At 38.6% G+C, this 16,132-nt stretch overlaps 1 protein-coding gene across 2 annotated transcripts; it reads right to left on the bottom strand.

Annotated features, from left to right (window-relative positions):
- Positions 1–827: 827 nt before the first annotated feature.
- On the bottom strand, positions 828–14,315 carry ppp4r1 (protein phosphatase 4, regulatory subunit 1). 2 transcript variants are annotated; one of them, XM_046848571.1, is made up of 20 exons: positions 14,234–14,315; positions 13,971–14,015; positions 12,673–12,757; positions 12,301–12,407; positions 11,507–11,649; positions 11,060–11,206; positions 10,857–10,964; positions 10,640–10,705; positions 9,675–9,833; positions 9,264–9,394; positions 8,041–8,738; positions 5,678–5,820; positions 5,437–5,529; positions 5,034–5,219; positions 4,767–4,928; positions 4,487–4,587; positions 4,274–4,394; positions 3,950–4,078; positions 3,249–3,390; positions 828–1,900 (listed from the first exon to the last, which is right to left on the bottom strand). In XM_046848571.1, exons 1-20 carry the CDS (start codon positions 14,238–14,240, stop codon positions 1,737–1,739), a joined length of 2,937 nt encoding a protein of 978 aa, XP_046704527.1. In that variant the 5' UTR covers positions 14,241–14,315; the 3' UTR covers positions 828–1,736. The 2 variants fall into 2 exon arrangements, with proteins under 2 accessions (XP_046704527.1, XP_046704526.1); XM_046848570.1 differs by having other exon boundaries at positions 12,673–12,808; positions 14,234–14,301.
- Between the last annotated feature and the right edge of the window lie 1,817 nt (positions 14,316–16,132).

Here is a 16,132-nt window from a genome sequence, read left to right on the forward strand (position 1 = left end):
GGGCTGGGTGGATAAGGATGGGCTTGCTGCAGGCTCCTCCCTCTGCAACACATTTAAATCAGTACAAAGGAGTCTTTCTCTCCTGAGATGAGATTGAGACACAACTAGTGCAATCACATGACCACTCAGTCTTGGCACTGAAACCAGGTACAAGATTCACATGGACTCATCCTGAAGCCCTGTTTGCCATCCAGCTTAGGTGGGTTTATAAGTCAGAATGATTACATTACATGCAAATTCATCATTAGGTCAGCAAAATTTAAGGTTATTTTACACCATTACTTAAAGATTACTATTTTGTGTTGTAACAAGTACAAAGATGTTGACTGTAGGGGTTTAGTAACTCAATCTTTATTTATTTTTGTATTATTTGATGTTTTAGTGCACAAATTATGGATAACAGTTGGGACTCGGTTCCAAAGAATATATTTGTAGAAGGAACAATATTAAAGGAGTTTTAAATTTCTTCTAGTTTAAAAACTGTCACAACACACAAATGAAATATAAGATTTACTTGGTATGATAATCTAGATTCGTCTTATTTACAATAATAGAAATAGCAGTGAATTGTCTGATTGGAGTACAGTAATCCCCTGGTTTATCGCAGAAATGCATTTGCCACATAATTTGTTTGGCTGATTTTCCCCGGATAGCACGATAGACCAAAAAACTTAGGGAATTGTTTTTATATAGTTTTATGTTGAAATAAAGAAATTAATTTATAAAATGTTATCAGTACTGTATACATGAAATAGCATTTTTGATAAACTGGGGATTACTGTATTCTGATTGTTTTACGTTAGTATGCAGCAAAAAAGAAGACAAGGTGCAACTGCATCTGAACCTTTATTTTGGACAGGTTAGGAGAACATATAATTCTATTTATGATCACTGATCAAAATTAAAAACAAAAAAAAAATGATAGATATGTACAGTACATGTGATGCATGGATCATAGTGAAGCACTTTTAAAATACCCCAGAGTTATGTGCAACAACCACACTGATTCAATAATGAATTTCTACATACTCGGCAAAATGGACCGCTTGTGATTTTGGTTTAAAAATACAATAGTTCCTTTTCCAATAGGACCTGGATCCCTGCGTCCCAGGGGAAGCCTGTGTCCTCAGGCACAACAATGTGCTGCACTAGACTTTAAAACAATATTGGCTCAAGCCCTTGAGAAGAAAAAAAAAACATGTCCGGTTTCAAACAACGGCTCCCAGACTATGGTGTGTTATAACTGTCTCCTTGCTGAATTGATCCGCAGCATATGAGTCACTTGCACAGTACAGTATCAAAATGGAAAATGAGCTAAAATATGGGAAACACTTGGCATTACAGTCTTTCCTGCTAACATGGATGTGTGAAGCTGAGAGTTCCTTCTATCTTGTAGGGGGGAAAAAAAAGAAGGTCCATCAAGAGAGAAGAGGCAGAGTGAAGGTCACCCACTCCCTGGATCTGAGATATGCTGACATTTCTTACTGTAGTTTTTTGATGTTCTGACTCCAGATATTCAAGTATTCTCTGGTTTCAAGGAAGACACTTGTAAGGCTTCTGTGGCAAAAGAAAAAAAAAAATTTACACAAAAACTCTGTTGTAGTGAGTTGCTCTAAGGGAAAGAGAGTTGGTTGAAGCGAATCCCCAAGCAAATATTTCAGTTTTTGTGCCCATATTCAGAGGCCAGTCCAAGCCCCTCTACCATTATCCAAGCTTGGGGTGTTGTATGTGCGTGCTCAGTAGGTGGAGGAAGTGGTGCTCATGGCATCCTCGTTAATGCGTGTGCTTCCTGGGTGTATGCTGGCAAAGTATTTGACATCCTTGTCCATGTCCATCTGCAGAGCTACCAGTGTTTGCTCCAGGGCTTCCTGGTGAGAGTTGGCTGAGTGTAGGAAATATTCTAGAAGAAGAAACATAAAAATTATAGCAGGGCTGAACCGATTCCTAAAGTAACTCGACTAATTAGATTACAAACATTTTGTTAAATCTATTTAACTAAACTCTGAGTACTGTGTTTTCCACGGATCATTATTACTGGCACACCACCTGCTAAACTCTGGAGCGCTCTGGACAGGTAACACAGAAGATGCTGCAGAATGTAAAAATGGAGGAACGGGAAGAAAACAGCGAGAGGCGAGAACATTTAGGCCAATGTAAAGTCTAAAAAGTCCCCAAAGTTTGGGAGCATTTAAAACTAAAACAAAGAAAACACTGTACAGTGCGGTTTCTTTTTTATTTTTTTAAGTATATAGGACTGTGGTGAGACCTGCGATGTTGTATGGATTTGAGACAGTGACACTGAGTAAAAGACAGGAGGTGGAGCTGGAGGTAGCAGAGCTGAAGATGTTGAGGTTTTTGTTGGGAGTGACGAGGATCGACAGGATTAGAAATTAGTTTATTAGAGGGACAGCGCATGTAGGACGTTTTGGAGACAAGGTGAGAGAGGCGAGATTGAGATGGTTTGGACATGTGCAGAGGAGGGACATGGGGTATATTGGTAGGAGAATGCTGGATGGAGCCACCAGGAAGAAGGAAAAGAGGAGGAGGTTTATGGATGTGGTGAGGGAAGACATGCAGGTAGTTGGTGTGAAAAAGGCAGATGTAGAGGACAGGGGGGTATGGAGACGGATGAGCCACTGTGGCGACCCCTAATGGGAGAAGCCGAAAGAAAAAGAAATAGATTTTTTATATTTTAATGTATATAATGTATGGCGGCGTAGAGTGGAGTAGTGGAGCATTTTGTTAAAGCTAGCGATAAACACACGGATTTAGTACGTTCATTAAATGAATATTTTTCCATTACCTACTCTAAGCGGCCACTTTAAAGGGACTTTCTGAACGCACTGTATTTGCATTTTGATGTAATATGCCAATTAAGTGCAATAAATAGCTATACAGATATTCTTGTATGCAATTTCAGCAAAAAAATAAACAATATTTAGTATTGCTCTTTAATAAAGAAAAAGTACTTCTAATCCAATTACTTGATCAAAAACAACAGTGTGACATTTCAGGAACTGAATGGGCTTTGTCGGATTACATCTACTGGACATCCATTTTAATTTGGACCAACAGAAACCTTTATTTGTGCCCAGTATACCAACCATTAGTATTACGTCAGACATTATACATTACGGGACATTATATGTCTGAATATAGTATGATTTCAGCAGTCAGTTTTACTTTACAAGCTTGTGCTCAACATACAGACACTACCCAAAGAAACAAGTCAATAGGCTGGCACTGACCTCGCTCCATCAGGCTCTGGCGCAGGGTTTTGGCCAGCAGCACACGAACATTGGGCACAGGGTCAGATGCCAGCTGCAGCAGCGGAGCCAGCAGGTGCTCAGAGAACTGATCCAACGACACACAGTCCTCCTCTATAGCCAGCTAGAGACAATAAGTGCATTAAAGAAAAAGGGATAAAAATACATTAAAAGTAATGGGACAAAGCAAATACAGAAAGAGAGAGAAATCATGAATGAATGTACGCATGTAAGTGGATGCAATATTTGCATAAATATCTAATGTTTTGAACAGCAGCACCAGTATGATAAGCAGGTGGCAGCCAGAAAATGCAACACTCCCTTTACCACACTCTGGCCATGGTGGAGGAGAGTACTGACCAGTGCTCATGTTAACAACTTTGAACAGTTCATTACACATTCCTCAAATTGTAGTCTTTATTAAGTAAACAATAATTAAGTAAACTTTATTAAGTAAACAATAAAAGTAAAAAAAAAAAAACAACAGAGTTTAACTTGTCTTTTTAGCAGCTCTGCACTGCTTTACTGCTGCATCTGTTTCACTGCCAATGCAACATTAGTGAAATGAAAGGCTTTAATGCATTGAGGTAGAAAGCACTTAACTGGCTGAATGAACTATTTAGGGGCTTCAGTATAAAGGCTGTTTAAGAGTGGTGTGGGGCAATGGGAATGTTTGTCCTCACCTGACAAACAAAAGCAAATGCTTGGCGTCCAGACCATTTCGGAGAGTGGCAGAATTTATCCACCAACTCGCCAAGGAAATCCACTAATAGCGCTGGACATGTAGAAAGTTTCCTGATAATCTCACTGACCTGACAGAGGAATACATAGAAATACTTAAAACATTTTTTTTTTAAAGCTCTTAATAAACAAGTAATCATCACACCATTTATAAAGAAAAGACAAACAGGGAAGCAATCAACATAGAAAGCAACATCTACACAAAATAGGGGCTAAGAAAGCTTGTGACCTTTCACAAAGAGAGCATCTTATGTCTATATGCATACCAGTCTGTAGGAAGTCCACCGCACAGAGGAGACTCTGTCTATGCAGAGGCAGAAAGCAAGCGGTCTCAGATAGTCATATACGTCCTGCCCACTATACAGCTCCAACAGCAGAACCAACTGCCTTTTAGACAAAATGACAAACACAACATTTATAACTAAATACCATGACAGTTGCTAATAAATGCTAATAAACATGACATTAGCTGGTCATACTCTGCAAGTTCTGATCGGAATCTCCAGTTGCGACTATTGTCTGTGACCAGGAACTCTTGCAACTGGTAGAGGTACTTCCTCCTTGTATCCTGATGCAGCAACTAAAAAAAGGAAAGAACAGAAGCATGTCAAGCAAAGTGAAATAAAGTGAAAAACAGAGATGGGTGAAGAGATTTGCTAAACGCTGAGAACGAGCACAGGACAAAAAAACATCCTTAATGTACACAGAAACTACAGGGTATGACTTTTGCAGGAAAAATCATCAGAAAATGTGACTAACCTTGAGGAAGTCGTAGAGGTGTCGAAGGACCCCAATGCGCACTTCGTCCAGGTCTTTAAGAAAACCATTAAAGATGGGCACCAGGTCCTCAGCAGTCAGCTGATCGCCCAAAATCAGAGCTAATTCATGGATTGAGAAAGCCAGTGTTCTCCGTACCTTCCACTAAAATGAAGCAGGAGTAATTTTTAATTACAGAAGCACAGGCGTTCTACAGAAGTACTGAAAATGTATTGAAGTGCCACATTCTAAGGTGCAGTTTTACAACACCTGCATGTCAGAGGCTAGGGTCTCAAAGGTGTCTCTGAGGCAATGCCAGTTCTGGCGGCCCAGCGTGAGCGCCACACCAGGAAGGCTGTATGCACAATGCTTAGCAATCTCCATATCCACCGTCTGAGCCCGAGACGGGTCAGTCATAGATAGGTACTGGTCCAACAGCGCCTGAGGTACTACATCCTACAGCATTCCACAAAGACAAAAAACATGTTTAAACAGGCTCCTCACAGTAACCAGCAGCCGGGCTTGAGAACATGCGCACACAAGAGCCCTCACAAGTTGGGACAACATCTTATATAATTAAGTAAAAATCACTCCATTTCAAACATACAAAGCATTCGGAATGCATACACTTGTCAGCATAGCAAGCCACAAAAAGGGGGCAAATGCATTTTACCTGTTGCTTCGATTTTTTCTCCTCTTCTGGACTGCTGCTATCGCTTAACTCCGAATCATCGCCATGACTCATTGGTAGGGTGGATTCTCGACTCTGAAACACAAACGCTTTATGTTTAAACATGCATGACTCATGCCATTCAACAGTGTCTAATGTAGGAGTGTACGCAAACATACTATGAGCAGTTGCAAAAGACCATTTAAAACATTTTGTTCAAGTCTAAAACTGATTTTTTATATACCTCTATATCAGAAGAGTCAATGAGAGGCACGTGGCAAGAGTTGAAAGGGTTTTCATGAGCCTGCCGAGGTTCCAGGAATGCCTCCTCAACGTGAGTATCCAACGATGTGGCTCTTAGAGCAGCAGTCAGCACATCCACTTGTGCTGTTACAGACAAATAAAATCATGCACAAAAGATTGAGTGCTAGTTTTGTTGCTTTATGAAATATATCATGCATATAAACATTTAAGCCTCAAACATATCCCCGTGTTTCCCTATACTTATGGAATGTTCATCGAATACCATTTAATGACTGCAGAGAATAAAGTATATTTACATGGTGCAATAAGTCTGAATAGCCTGATAACTAAAAACCAAGCAGATGAAAGTGCATGCTTGTTGGCTAGCAATGTAAACACAGGCCTAGACATGAGCTCGCTATGCGAGTGCACAGAAACCCACGATTAACACACCTGCTTGTTATGTCACACACAGGTATGCATTGTACCTTGTACTGTTCAATACCACCTTTTCATCTTCTGACAGAAACATCTGCGGTGTGCAGACCAGCGCGACGCCATAATAAACTAATTTCTAATTTCACTGCTTTAGAACATTCTCTCAGAAAAAAGTAATAAAAAAAACAAACAAAAAAAACAAGAGTTAGCTGGAATGTAAGAAGCATTTATAACATACATTACACATATTACAGCCATAGTCATAACATATTTAAACAAGTCATAATAAATTACAAGAATAAAACTTATTTTCCAATTAAAAAATAAAGAAATAAAGAAATAAAAAGCCTAAACATTTCAATGAACTACTGGCTACAGACTTCTTTCTGACCTTGAGTAGCTGACTTGGCATCTAGACATTGTGGGGAACCTCATCAGGAATTTTTCCAAGTGGAAAAATAGCAACACTACCAACCCCTAGTTACCCAAGACCCCTGTTCAAAGGAGCAAGTCGTGTCTTTAAAATATGAGGCAATGTGAATTTAAAGGCAAAAACTTTGATTCTTAGATTTCTCTCAACTTTCTAACATAGAGAACCAAGCCAATCATACCCTGGTGAAAAGTACATGCTGCACAGGTAGTACTTAGTACAGTATGTAACACCAGAGTCCTCACAAATTTTAAACAGAGAGGACAAACTGTGTAATGATAAATTGATTACATAAATGACAAAGTAAACAGCAGCAAAATCTCTGACTCAAGCCATTTGCAGACACTGTGCGGCTGTTATATGGGACAGGAACCAGAAGAGTAAGAACTGCTCTATTCTGGGACAGAGCCAAATCATATACCGCCCCATAAGGATCAACAGTAACATGTATACTCCTTACAACAAACATGACACTGTTCAAGAGCAGCATTTACGCAGATAGTTATCTTCCATTAATAGTTTCAATTCTATGGTATGGCATTTACAGGGTAGTTTTGTATGCATCACAAACAAACACGTTTAAAACACTGGAGTTTGATAACTGTGACTTTACTGACATTATGTAAGTCACAGTGTTAAGCACTGTGTCATTTGGTCATACTGCTGTTAACATTAACACGCCCTTTTCTATTCAATGGTTGCTCAATTTCCCTGAGCTCCTTTCCTCTTAACAAAAGACACAGATTTAAGCCTGGCCTCCTTTGCTACTTTCTGTGATTGGGGAACCTTCTAAAACCTGCGGTAGAACTTTAGGACTAGAAAGTCTCTTATTAATAATGTACAAGTCACATAGCAACCATTTGAGCAACAAGTGTTTTAGCAACCCCGAATATTTTAAAACTTTACATTTATCGACACAAATAAAAAGCGTCAAAGTAAGCCAGAACTTTTTGCTGATTAAAAGCTGCATAGCAAAGCAGACATACATAGAACATATAATCTGATCTACTGAAGAAATCTGCAAGTTATTCTGGAATACCAGGGTATTTATCATGAAAGACACCAATTTCTTCGGTTTCAGTGTAATAAAAAAAACAGCCATATACTATTTAAAAATGTTTTTCAGACATATCTGTCTAAATCTAGAGTTAAATATACATGTTGAAAAATAAAAATAAAACTTTGCTTATATTAAGATGTCATTACAGTCTGTAGTTTAAATCTGAAGCTCCTTAAACATCGTCATTTGCCACCTTACCATAGGAAGCTTTTTCCTATGATGGCCTTCACAAAAAAAAAAAAAAAAAAAAAAATGGACAAGCATGGACATGGTTGCACACTAGAATTAAGAACTTTGAAGCGCAGAGGGAAGAACAAAAGAAGCAAAATCGCCAGTACCCTAAATTCAGGTATGTTTATAAAGCCTTGGTGAGAATTGTGGTCCCGTCATCTACTGTTTTCCCCAGTAATTAAAATAAAAAGACAGCCCTCCTCACCTTTGACATCAGGATCATCAATGTGGGGCTCCAGGTTCTCAATAAGCTCCTCCAGCTGCTTTCTGTCCAGTACAGATGTGGTAGTCTGCGTAGAAGAGCTGCCAGCAGAAACCCCATAGACATTGTTGCATTTCTCCTCCAACAGGTCCAGGTCAAGATCTATCTGTGGGATGGGTGTCCTCCAATAGTGGAATGAGTTATACAGCTCCTGCTCTGGTATCTCCACGTTCTCTGCCACATAACTAGGTAGTGCACCAAAGGGAACCTTTGAACTGGTGGTGGTGTCTGTGATGGATTGTGTAGGATTCTCCATCACAGGGCCTTCAGAGGTGTTTGAGGGGCCATCCTGTGCTGCAGGGCTTGGGGCTGGTGAGCACTGAAGTTTCCTGGCTGACTGATCTGGGTCTAGGTCACCCAATTCAGAAAGACACTTTGGAGTGGGCCTATCTGTATCAACATGGCAACAGGACTCATCCAGAGGTAAAACCTCAGCTGCCTGCTCCCCTCCACCCTCCACCGCTATATCCACACTGTCTGGTTCTGACTGGCATAGCTGGTCTTCACAATGATCCTGCATGCATGGTGCATTCTGGGAAATGCAGTTAGGCTGTGAGGAGGCAGCCTTTTCTTTGTGTGGGAGGCTCTGAGCACTGTCTTCTTTAGCAGGTGTATTAGTGCTCATGGATTTCTCACTAGCCCTGGATAGTGGGGGAAAGAAAATGATACTGAAAATCACAAACCTGATTTTTTATTTATTTATTTTTTAAACATGGTGGCTGATGAAACATTATATGGACAAATGTTTATGGACACCTGACAATCACACACAAGCTAGCATTTTAGATACTATTGCGAGGCACACAATAGCATTGGATGGCATTATGATTTCACATCACTGGAGCTAAAGGGCCCAAACATGTTCCAGCATGACAATGCCCCCATACACAAAGCTACAATAAACTCCATTAAGATTGAAGTGGAATGTCCTGCATAAAACCCTGAATTAAACAGTACTTAGCAACTCCCGTGCCTCCTCACTGCAACATCAGCGCCTTTACTTTACTTTCAGGGTATTAATCAATACAGATAAATCATTTGGATTGTTGCACCACCACGAACTTCTTTGAAGTTACACTGAATGTCTGACAAACAATTCAATGTAAAAATAAAATGGTAATATAAAGTTTAAGAGATGCGCAAAAAGAATAAGTAAAAATTCCTACCGGTTGTGCAATTGTTGCCCTCTCCATTCAGCCTCATCTGTGCCCTCTTTAAAATACTGGCCCACATTAATGCTTGGACTAGCAAATGTAGAGATGAACTGGCCCAGAGACTGGAACGCTGCCTGGCGCACCTGTTAGACACACAGCATGCAGCAATTAGCTACTTACTACATGCAGCGAACACTTAAAGCTTCCGAAACAGTTTCATACATCAAGTTTTTAAAACGTTATTCATATAGAAAGAACATTTAAATGATACAACATGGTTCAATACTAATACATAACCATGCACTTCACATCTGTAAATAATGATCCTGACCCAGATTTCAGGGGAGAAAAAAAGAAATCCTATTTATCTAGACAAACAAACATCCTCAGAGCAGTTGCCCAAGGAAGAGGGAAGTCACGCACCCAGCGGGAGGGGTCACTTATGAGGTTGATGAAAAGACATGAGAGTTTGGTCCTGCGCACTTCCTGAGAGGTTGCCGAGGACACGGTCATGAAGCACTCTGCGCAGGCCTTCCGCACTCCCCACACATTATCCGAGCAGAGCTGGAAAAACCGTGGCAGCTGCACAGGAAGACAAAGCAGCGAAGAAAAAGAAAAACAATTAAGCCACACCTGTAAAGGAAAATCTTTCCCAGCCCACTCTGAATGTAATATGCATTTAAATACAACCATAAAAATCACATCTGGTTACGTTATATGCTATTATATATTTAAAAAAATTATAATAAAAAAAATACACCCAATCAACTGTGTAATTATGTTAATTATTGGGTTCAATTAAATTAATCACAGGGGAAAAAAAAAACATTACAACTACGGCAGACACCCAGACAGGTAATACAGACAACATGGGATGGGCAAATCATACAGGTTTGGCCTGTATCGGCAAGTACAATTCAGGGAACACATACTTCCGCATAATTATACCAATGGTCACACAATTATAGTTAAACAAAACTAAACAAGCAACAGAAGTGTACAATGTGATAATTTAGCACATGATTTAAATACAAAACTTTACTAGAAAAGTACAGTCTTGTGTAATAGCTGATCAAAGGCATTGGATTCAAAACCTGCCCTTGAGCACAGGGTAGCAATAAACCCTGGACAAGACAAGTTCTTACAGGATACTCTATACAAGTCTCAAATACTTATTAACATCTAGGGGCAAATTGGCACAGCCTATATCCCCTATCATCATGTTCTGGGGAATGTTATGCAGGACATGCTAAACTAAACTCAGTATGCAAAAGGTATTATTGTAAACATTTTTCATCTCTCACTGCAGAAACTTTCTAACACCAGTGTTTAGATATAGCTCTGTGTAGATGTTTTTAAAAAGTCAAGAACAAATAAGACATCCATACCAGCAATTCTTCTGCTGTTTCTCCTCCAACAACTGTACAGATATCTCCAAAATTTGCTGCACACACCTATCGAGTGAAAAAAATGATTATTATATCAGCATTAGATCACAATGAAACACAAACATGCATCCCCGATCAGTTTTAAACAGAAAACAAAAATAAATTCTGTTCTTGATTGGCAATCGTATTTGTGAAAGGGCCAATCAGGGAATCTCACCTTGCGTACATGGAACATCCTGCAGTCACAGCACATCTCACAGAAGCGTGGAAGGAAGAGGCGCTCCGTAATATCCTTCCCCACCATGGGCGCCATTTTGCAAATAATCTGTTTTGGGTTTTTTAAACGTGTTAAAATAGAAAACGCTAAAAAAAAAAAAAGGGTCAGAATGTCAAGTATTTGTTTATTTTTTAACAACTTACTGCCATAGCCTCAGTCTTGACATCATCATTGCTGTCTGGGGCGGTGAGATCAACAAGGACAGGACAGACGAGATTCTCGATATCTGCCCGCTCAATCAGCTCCTGCTCCAGAAGCATTAAAAGGGCTGCCTGGCTCGTCTTCCTTACCTGTTAGGTGATGGAAAAAAAATTAAATACATGATAATCACCATTATGTATAGTGGTATACATGCTACACAGCGTAATCATCATTACCCACCTGGGTTTTTTCTTTAATCTAAAAGTTATAATGATAGAAAATTAAACATATAAACAAAATAAAAAAGATAGACATGTATTTAGCGATGCAGTGTTTTCACTGTTTCTTTCAGTCTCTGGATTCAAAGGATAGAATACCAACTACCTCTAAATAAGTACAGAACAGAATATAAACAAAAGATGCCACTTTAAAAACACATCCACACTTACCAGGTTGTTCTGATCAGCTAAATATCTCACTACAATGGGCAGCAAATACTTTGAAAAAGCGAAGGGAATGGAAGGTCTGTTTTCTTGGCAGAAAATGGTGATATGAGGAATTTGTTCCATAAGCTCAGCTCGAACTGTAGGCTCTGAAAACACATGGGCACCTTGTTATATTCAAACCATGAGGATTAAACGCGAGTGCTTATCGAGTGACCACAATGATAAAGTGTGTCAAGTTTCAGTGTCACAAAGGACTCAGCATATGGTGAATGCCAGTGTGGCACCTTCTTAATGGCAAATACGAACTCTGCGAGATGCTTACTTCCTGTAACTTCCTACAGCTTTCTGAATGAGGATATTTACGAAAAATAAAAAGAAATTCAACAGCGTTCTTCATTAGAAAACCTAACAGCTTGATCACCCTTCCCTGCACTGTACAGCAAGAACTTACTAGACGTCTGTAGAGGTAAGAGTCAGAAAGCTAGTCAGGTGTGCTAATCCAAAAAAAGGATAAGCCTTTAAATTTTGCTTTGTCAGGCAGCAGCTTGGCAAAAAGACTTTAATAAGTCACACCAGACCCATCAAACATTAATGGGTGCTAAAGGGAGCAGATTTCTTTGTAACACTGAACCTGAGACACAGCAAGGGCACAATATAATTTACATATATCACATCCCATTTCTAGGAAGAAACACATCATTTTAGAAAGAAATTATAAGACTTCGTTTAAAATGGTGGAAAGCAAGCAGGAAAAAAAAAAACGAAAAAATTGGTTGAGGGAGCGAACTGTGGTTTACCCGAGTCCTCTGCAAGTCTGCTGACTCTCTCGAGGACTGCAATACAATCCCTCTCATCCTCGCTAACTGCTTTTAGTGTATCCAGCAAACTGCGAGCCACCATCTGTCTGTGAATAAAATACTAATGAGAGGTGTGTGTGCTATTGTAAAACATCTCTGGATTACAAAAGGTCAAAATGAATGCCAGGAAATAATGACAAAATTCCTTAGGTCAGCAAAACATTCAAATATGCTGCATTTTCTTACGCTGTAAACAGAAAAACTACAGAATCCGAATCATTATCAATCTGCAACAACCCTGATTCAGGTGAAGACACCAAAAGGCAGATCATCATTACTGTGACATATTTGATACAGTCTTCAAGCGAGTACCTGTTAAATATGTTTTCACTTGTGACGTATTTATCCAGCCTCCCCAGGGGTGTCAGCATCTCATCTTGCGATACAAAATCCAAGGCTGAAGGTATAATAATGACGTCAGACTCTGAGCTGTAGTCATCCACACCAACTATTAGAAAAATTGGAAATATTATGAGCAGAACCCACCACCCAGCACGCATATGGGGAGCGATGAAGACCTTTGCCCATAAAAGAAAAGTGACCAGAACCAACACACACCCACAGGTTTAGCAACATGCCGAAAGACAAGACACACCGTTCGAGTGCTTTTTTTGTACATAGTGTAATACGACAGCACAATCAAAGTCAGACTGTCCAGATAAGAAGCAAAACACCAATATGTGATGAAGTCAGCAGCTCAGGCACGATACAGAGCTCAATGCACATGCTTGTTCGATCTGCACACTAGTCGCCGACACCTTTTCCAAGTACTGTTTCCTTAAGGAAAAGCGTTGACGTGCTGGTTTTATGCAAGTAAGGATTTTACCCGTCCTTCCACACACACACACACACACAAAACCCTGTACCACCCCAATACACAGCGCAGGATTTGTTAGTTACAAAAATCCGACATATCAGACAAGTTGTGCATACTTCCCTAATGAGCTGTTTCTGTCAGCTATGTAGATCTGACTTGATATTGCTCACTGACAGCTAGGATTATTTAATGATCAGTAATGTATTCTTTCAGGTTATGGTAGTTCTAATAGGGACATGATTACACAATTAGACTGATCATTTCCCATTCAAGAAACCCATCAACTCTCCAAATCACTCCAATTAAAGTCAACATTAAGAACTTGTACAAAATATAAACTGACCCAGGCTGAGGTGAGTCCTATACACGAGTATAAAAACCCAAAATCTTATACTAAAACGACCTACATGTACAAAACCTTCAATCTTTGAATCTTACTAAATGAAGTGGAAACGGAAGAATGGAGTAATCTATTTCCGTTTTGACTAATCTAATGTTTCTAACAAATCATGGTTAATAGTGTTAACGTTGTTAAACTATTGTATTTACTCAAATAAATGGATTCAGCTGTAAAAACTGGAAGAAGGGGCTGAAAATCACTATCGCTGAGCACTAACCGGTGCTGTAGGCCTCTGTGTGGAGTAAAGTTTGCCCGGTGGAGCTGGTAGCTAACTAGCACAGTTCACAGCAAGCTTAGCTTTGGGAAACGTTGAGCCGGATGACAGTAAGAGCAGCAAAGCTATAATAATACAAGAGCAGCGTTTCTCACTTAAGCACACGTCATAATACTTACATCCGTCTATCTCCTCTTGGGAATCTTCCTGAAGCAGCGAAATATCTGTGACAAACACATGAAAAGCAGTTCAGTCGTGACTATCACCGAGCTACACCTAAACTCGGCTAGCTCGGATTAGCCAGGCTAGCGTCTTTTCTTTCGAAATGTAATCACAGAAATTAGCCCGCTAACGTGAAACCAAATCAAAGGCAACGACCAAAATCGGAGTATCCGAAACTCTGTGAGGTTTGTGCTATAACTTTAGTGGACTTCTAACATACCCGCCATCTTGTCCTGGTCCTACATTTAAAAGTGGTCTGTGCCGATGAGGCGACAACAACTGTAGGGGAGCTGAACTGTGCAGAAGGACGGAACAGAGCGCGGCACTGCGATCACAGTGAGCCCTGTCACTACCCGTAACTTCGCCTCGTCGCCGAGCTGCACTGCGCATGCGCGTATCTGACTGGGGCCCCGCGTGACAAACATCACGCATGCGCAAACGCTTCCGGCACCGCGTGATCGGGTGCACGGTAACGAAAGTGCTGAACCGACACGCACTTTCGTCAAATTGCAGGACTGCAGGACTAGGGCTATCAAAAAAACCTCAAATAAACTATATTTGGTTATGAATATATATATATATATATATATATATATATATATATATATATATATATTCATAACCAAATTTAGAAGATTAGAAAATTTAGAAGATTAGAAAATGAAGATTTTTCATTACTTTAAAAAGTAATGAAAAATCTTTACTATAAGTTATATAGCTTACAGTAAGTTATATAGCTTACAACTATATCTATTATCCTATATACTATAACTAATATATCAGATTATACAAAAGGAAAAATAAAAATAACATATAGTTACTTGGGCATACCAGGCACAACAGTTTCATAGAATATATTTCATTTTAAGCTTATTTTAAAAACTTAATACAGACTTTTTTTTAAAAAAGTAATGAAAAATCTTATAATTAAAATAACTTATAGCAAAGATTTTTCATTACTTTAAAAAAAAAAGTCTGTATTAAGTTTTTAAAATAAGCTTAAAATGAAATATATTCTATGAAACTGTTGTGCCTGGTATGCCCAAGTAACTATTGAAAATACAGTAATTAACATTAGTTTAAATTGCCCTCTTATAATAATAAATCTGTAACCAGCTGTAACCTGTGTTACATTTGTGAGTATAATCTTCACATTTGGTGTATTTTCAAATCACATTTTTGTTATTTCATGCATATGATTCACAGTATACATTTAGGAAACAGGGTTTAATCTGTTAAGTTCATGGGTATCATACAGATCAGAAATGTTTACAAAAATATAAAAACACCATCAATATTTTAAGAAACCCAGGTTGGCAATGGCAGCAGAAACTTCATAAAAACTCCATAAAAAAATTTAAAAGTTAGATGAATAATACAAGTGTGTGAATGTCTAAAAAAAAATGTGTATGATAAAAGTAATTTTAACTTCATGAAACCCACTATAAATTTGTAATTCGGGTGATTTTGCTATGTACTATTATTGATTTTATGCCATGTACCACTAGTTTTATTAATGTAGAGCATTCCGAGAAGCAATGTTGGGGCAAGAACAGGCAGAATCTGATATTCAACCAACAAATGGAAATAAGAAGACATGCATATTTAAATAACATGGGAGATAAAATACACAAATAAAGAAACAAATGAATACATACGGACATACACAGTCTGCTTCTTGATTTGGAAATGCATCATATAAAGGCTAATTGCAGCTGAGCATGTGATGTTTGTCTTAACATAACGAAATGATAGTTGCACATTTACACAATTTATATATATTTATATAATCATAATATACAATATAATTATATATACAAAAAATATATTGAGTTTTATTATTGCATCATTAAAACAACACAGTGATACATTTCTGATATAAAAAAGCTTGTTTAATTAAAAAATTACATTCAGATTAATGTGGGTTTGTTTTTACTGTATATGAGATATACTTGTACCACTATACTTGTTCTTTACTATGAAACACATACCAGAAAAAGGGACGCTTTATTTCTTTCAAAGATTTTGATCATTTCAATGATCCATTTTTAACATTTTATACTGTGAAATATCAATTTTGAAGATGTAGTGTGATATTCTGATGTGAGGAAAATAAACA

The sequence above is a fragment of the Silurus meridionalis genome, chromosome 4 (genome assembly GCF_014805685.1).
Source record: "Silurus meridionalis isolate SWU-2019-XX chromosome 4, ASM1480568v1, whole genome shotgun sequence".
Lineage (NCBI taxonomy): Eukaryota > Metazoa > Chordata > Actinopteri > Siluriformes > Siluridae > Silurus > Silurus meridionalis.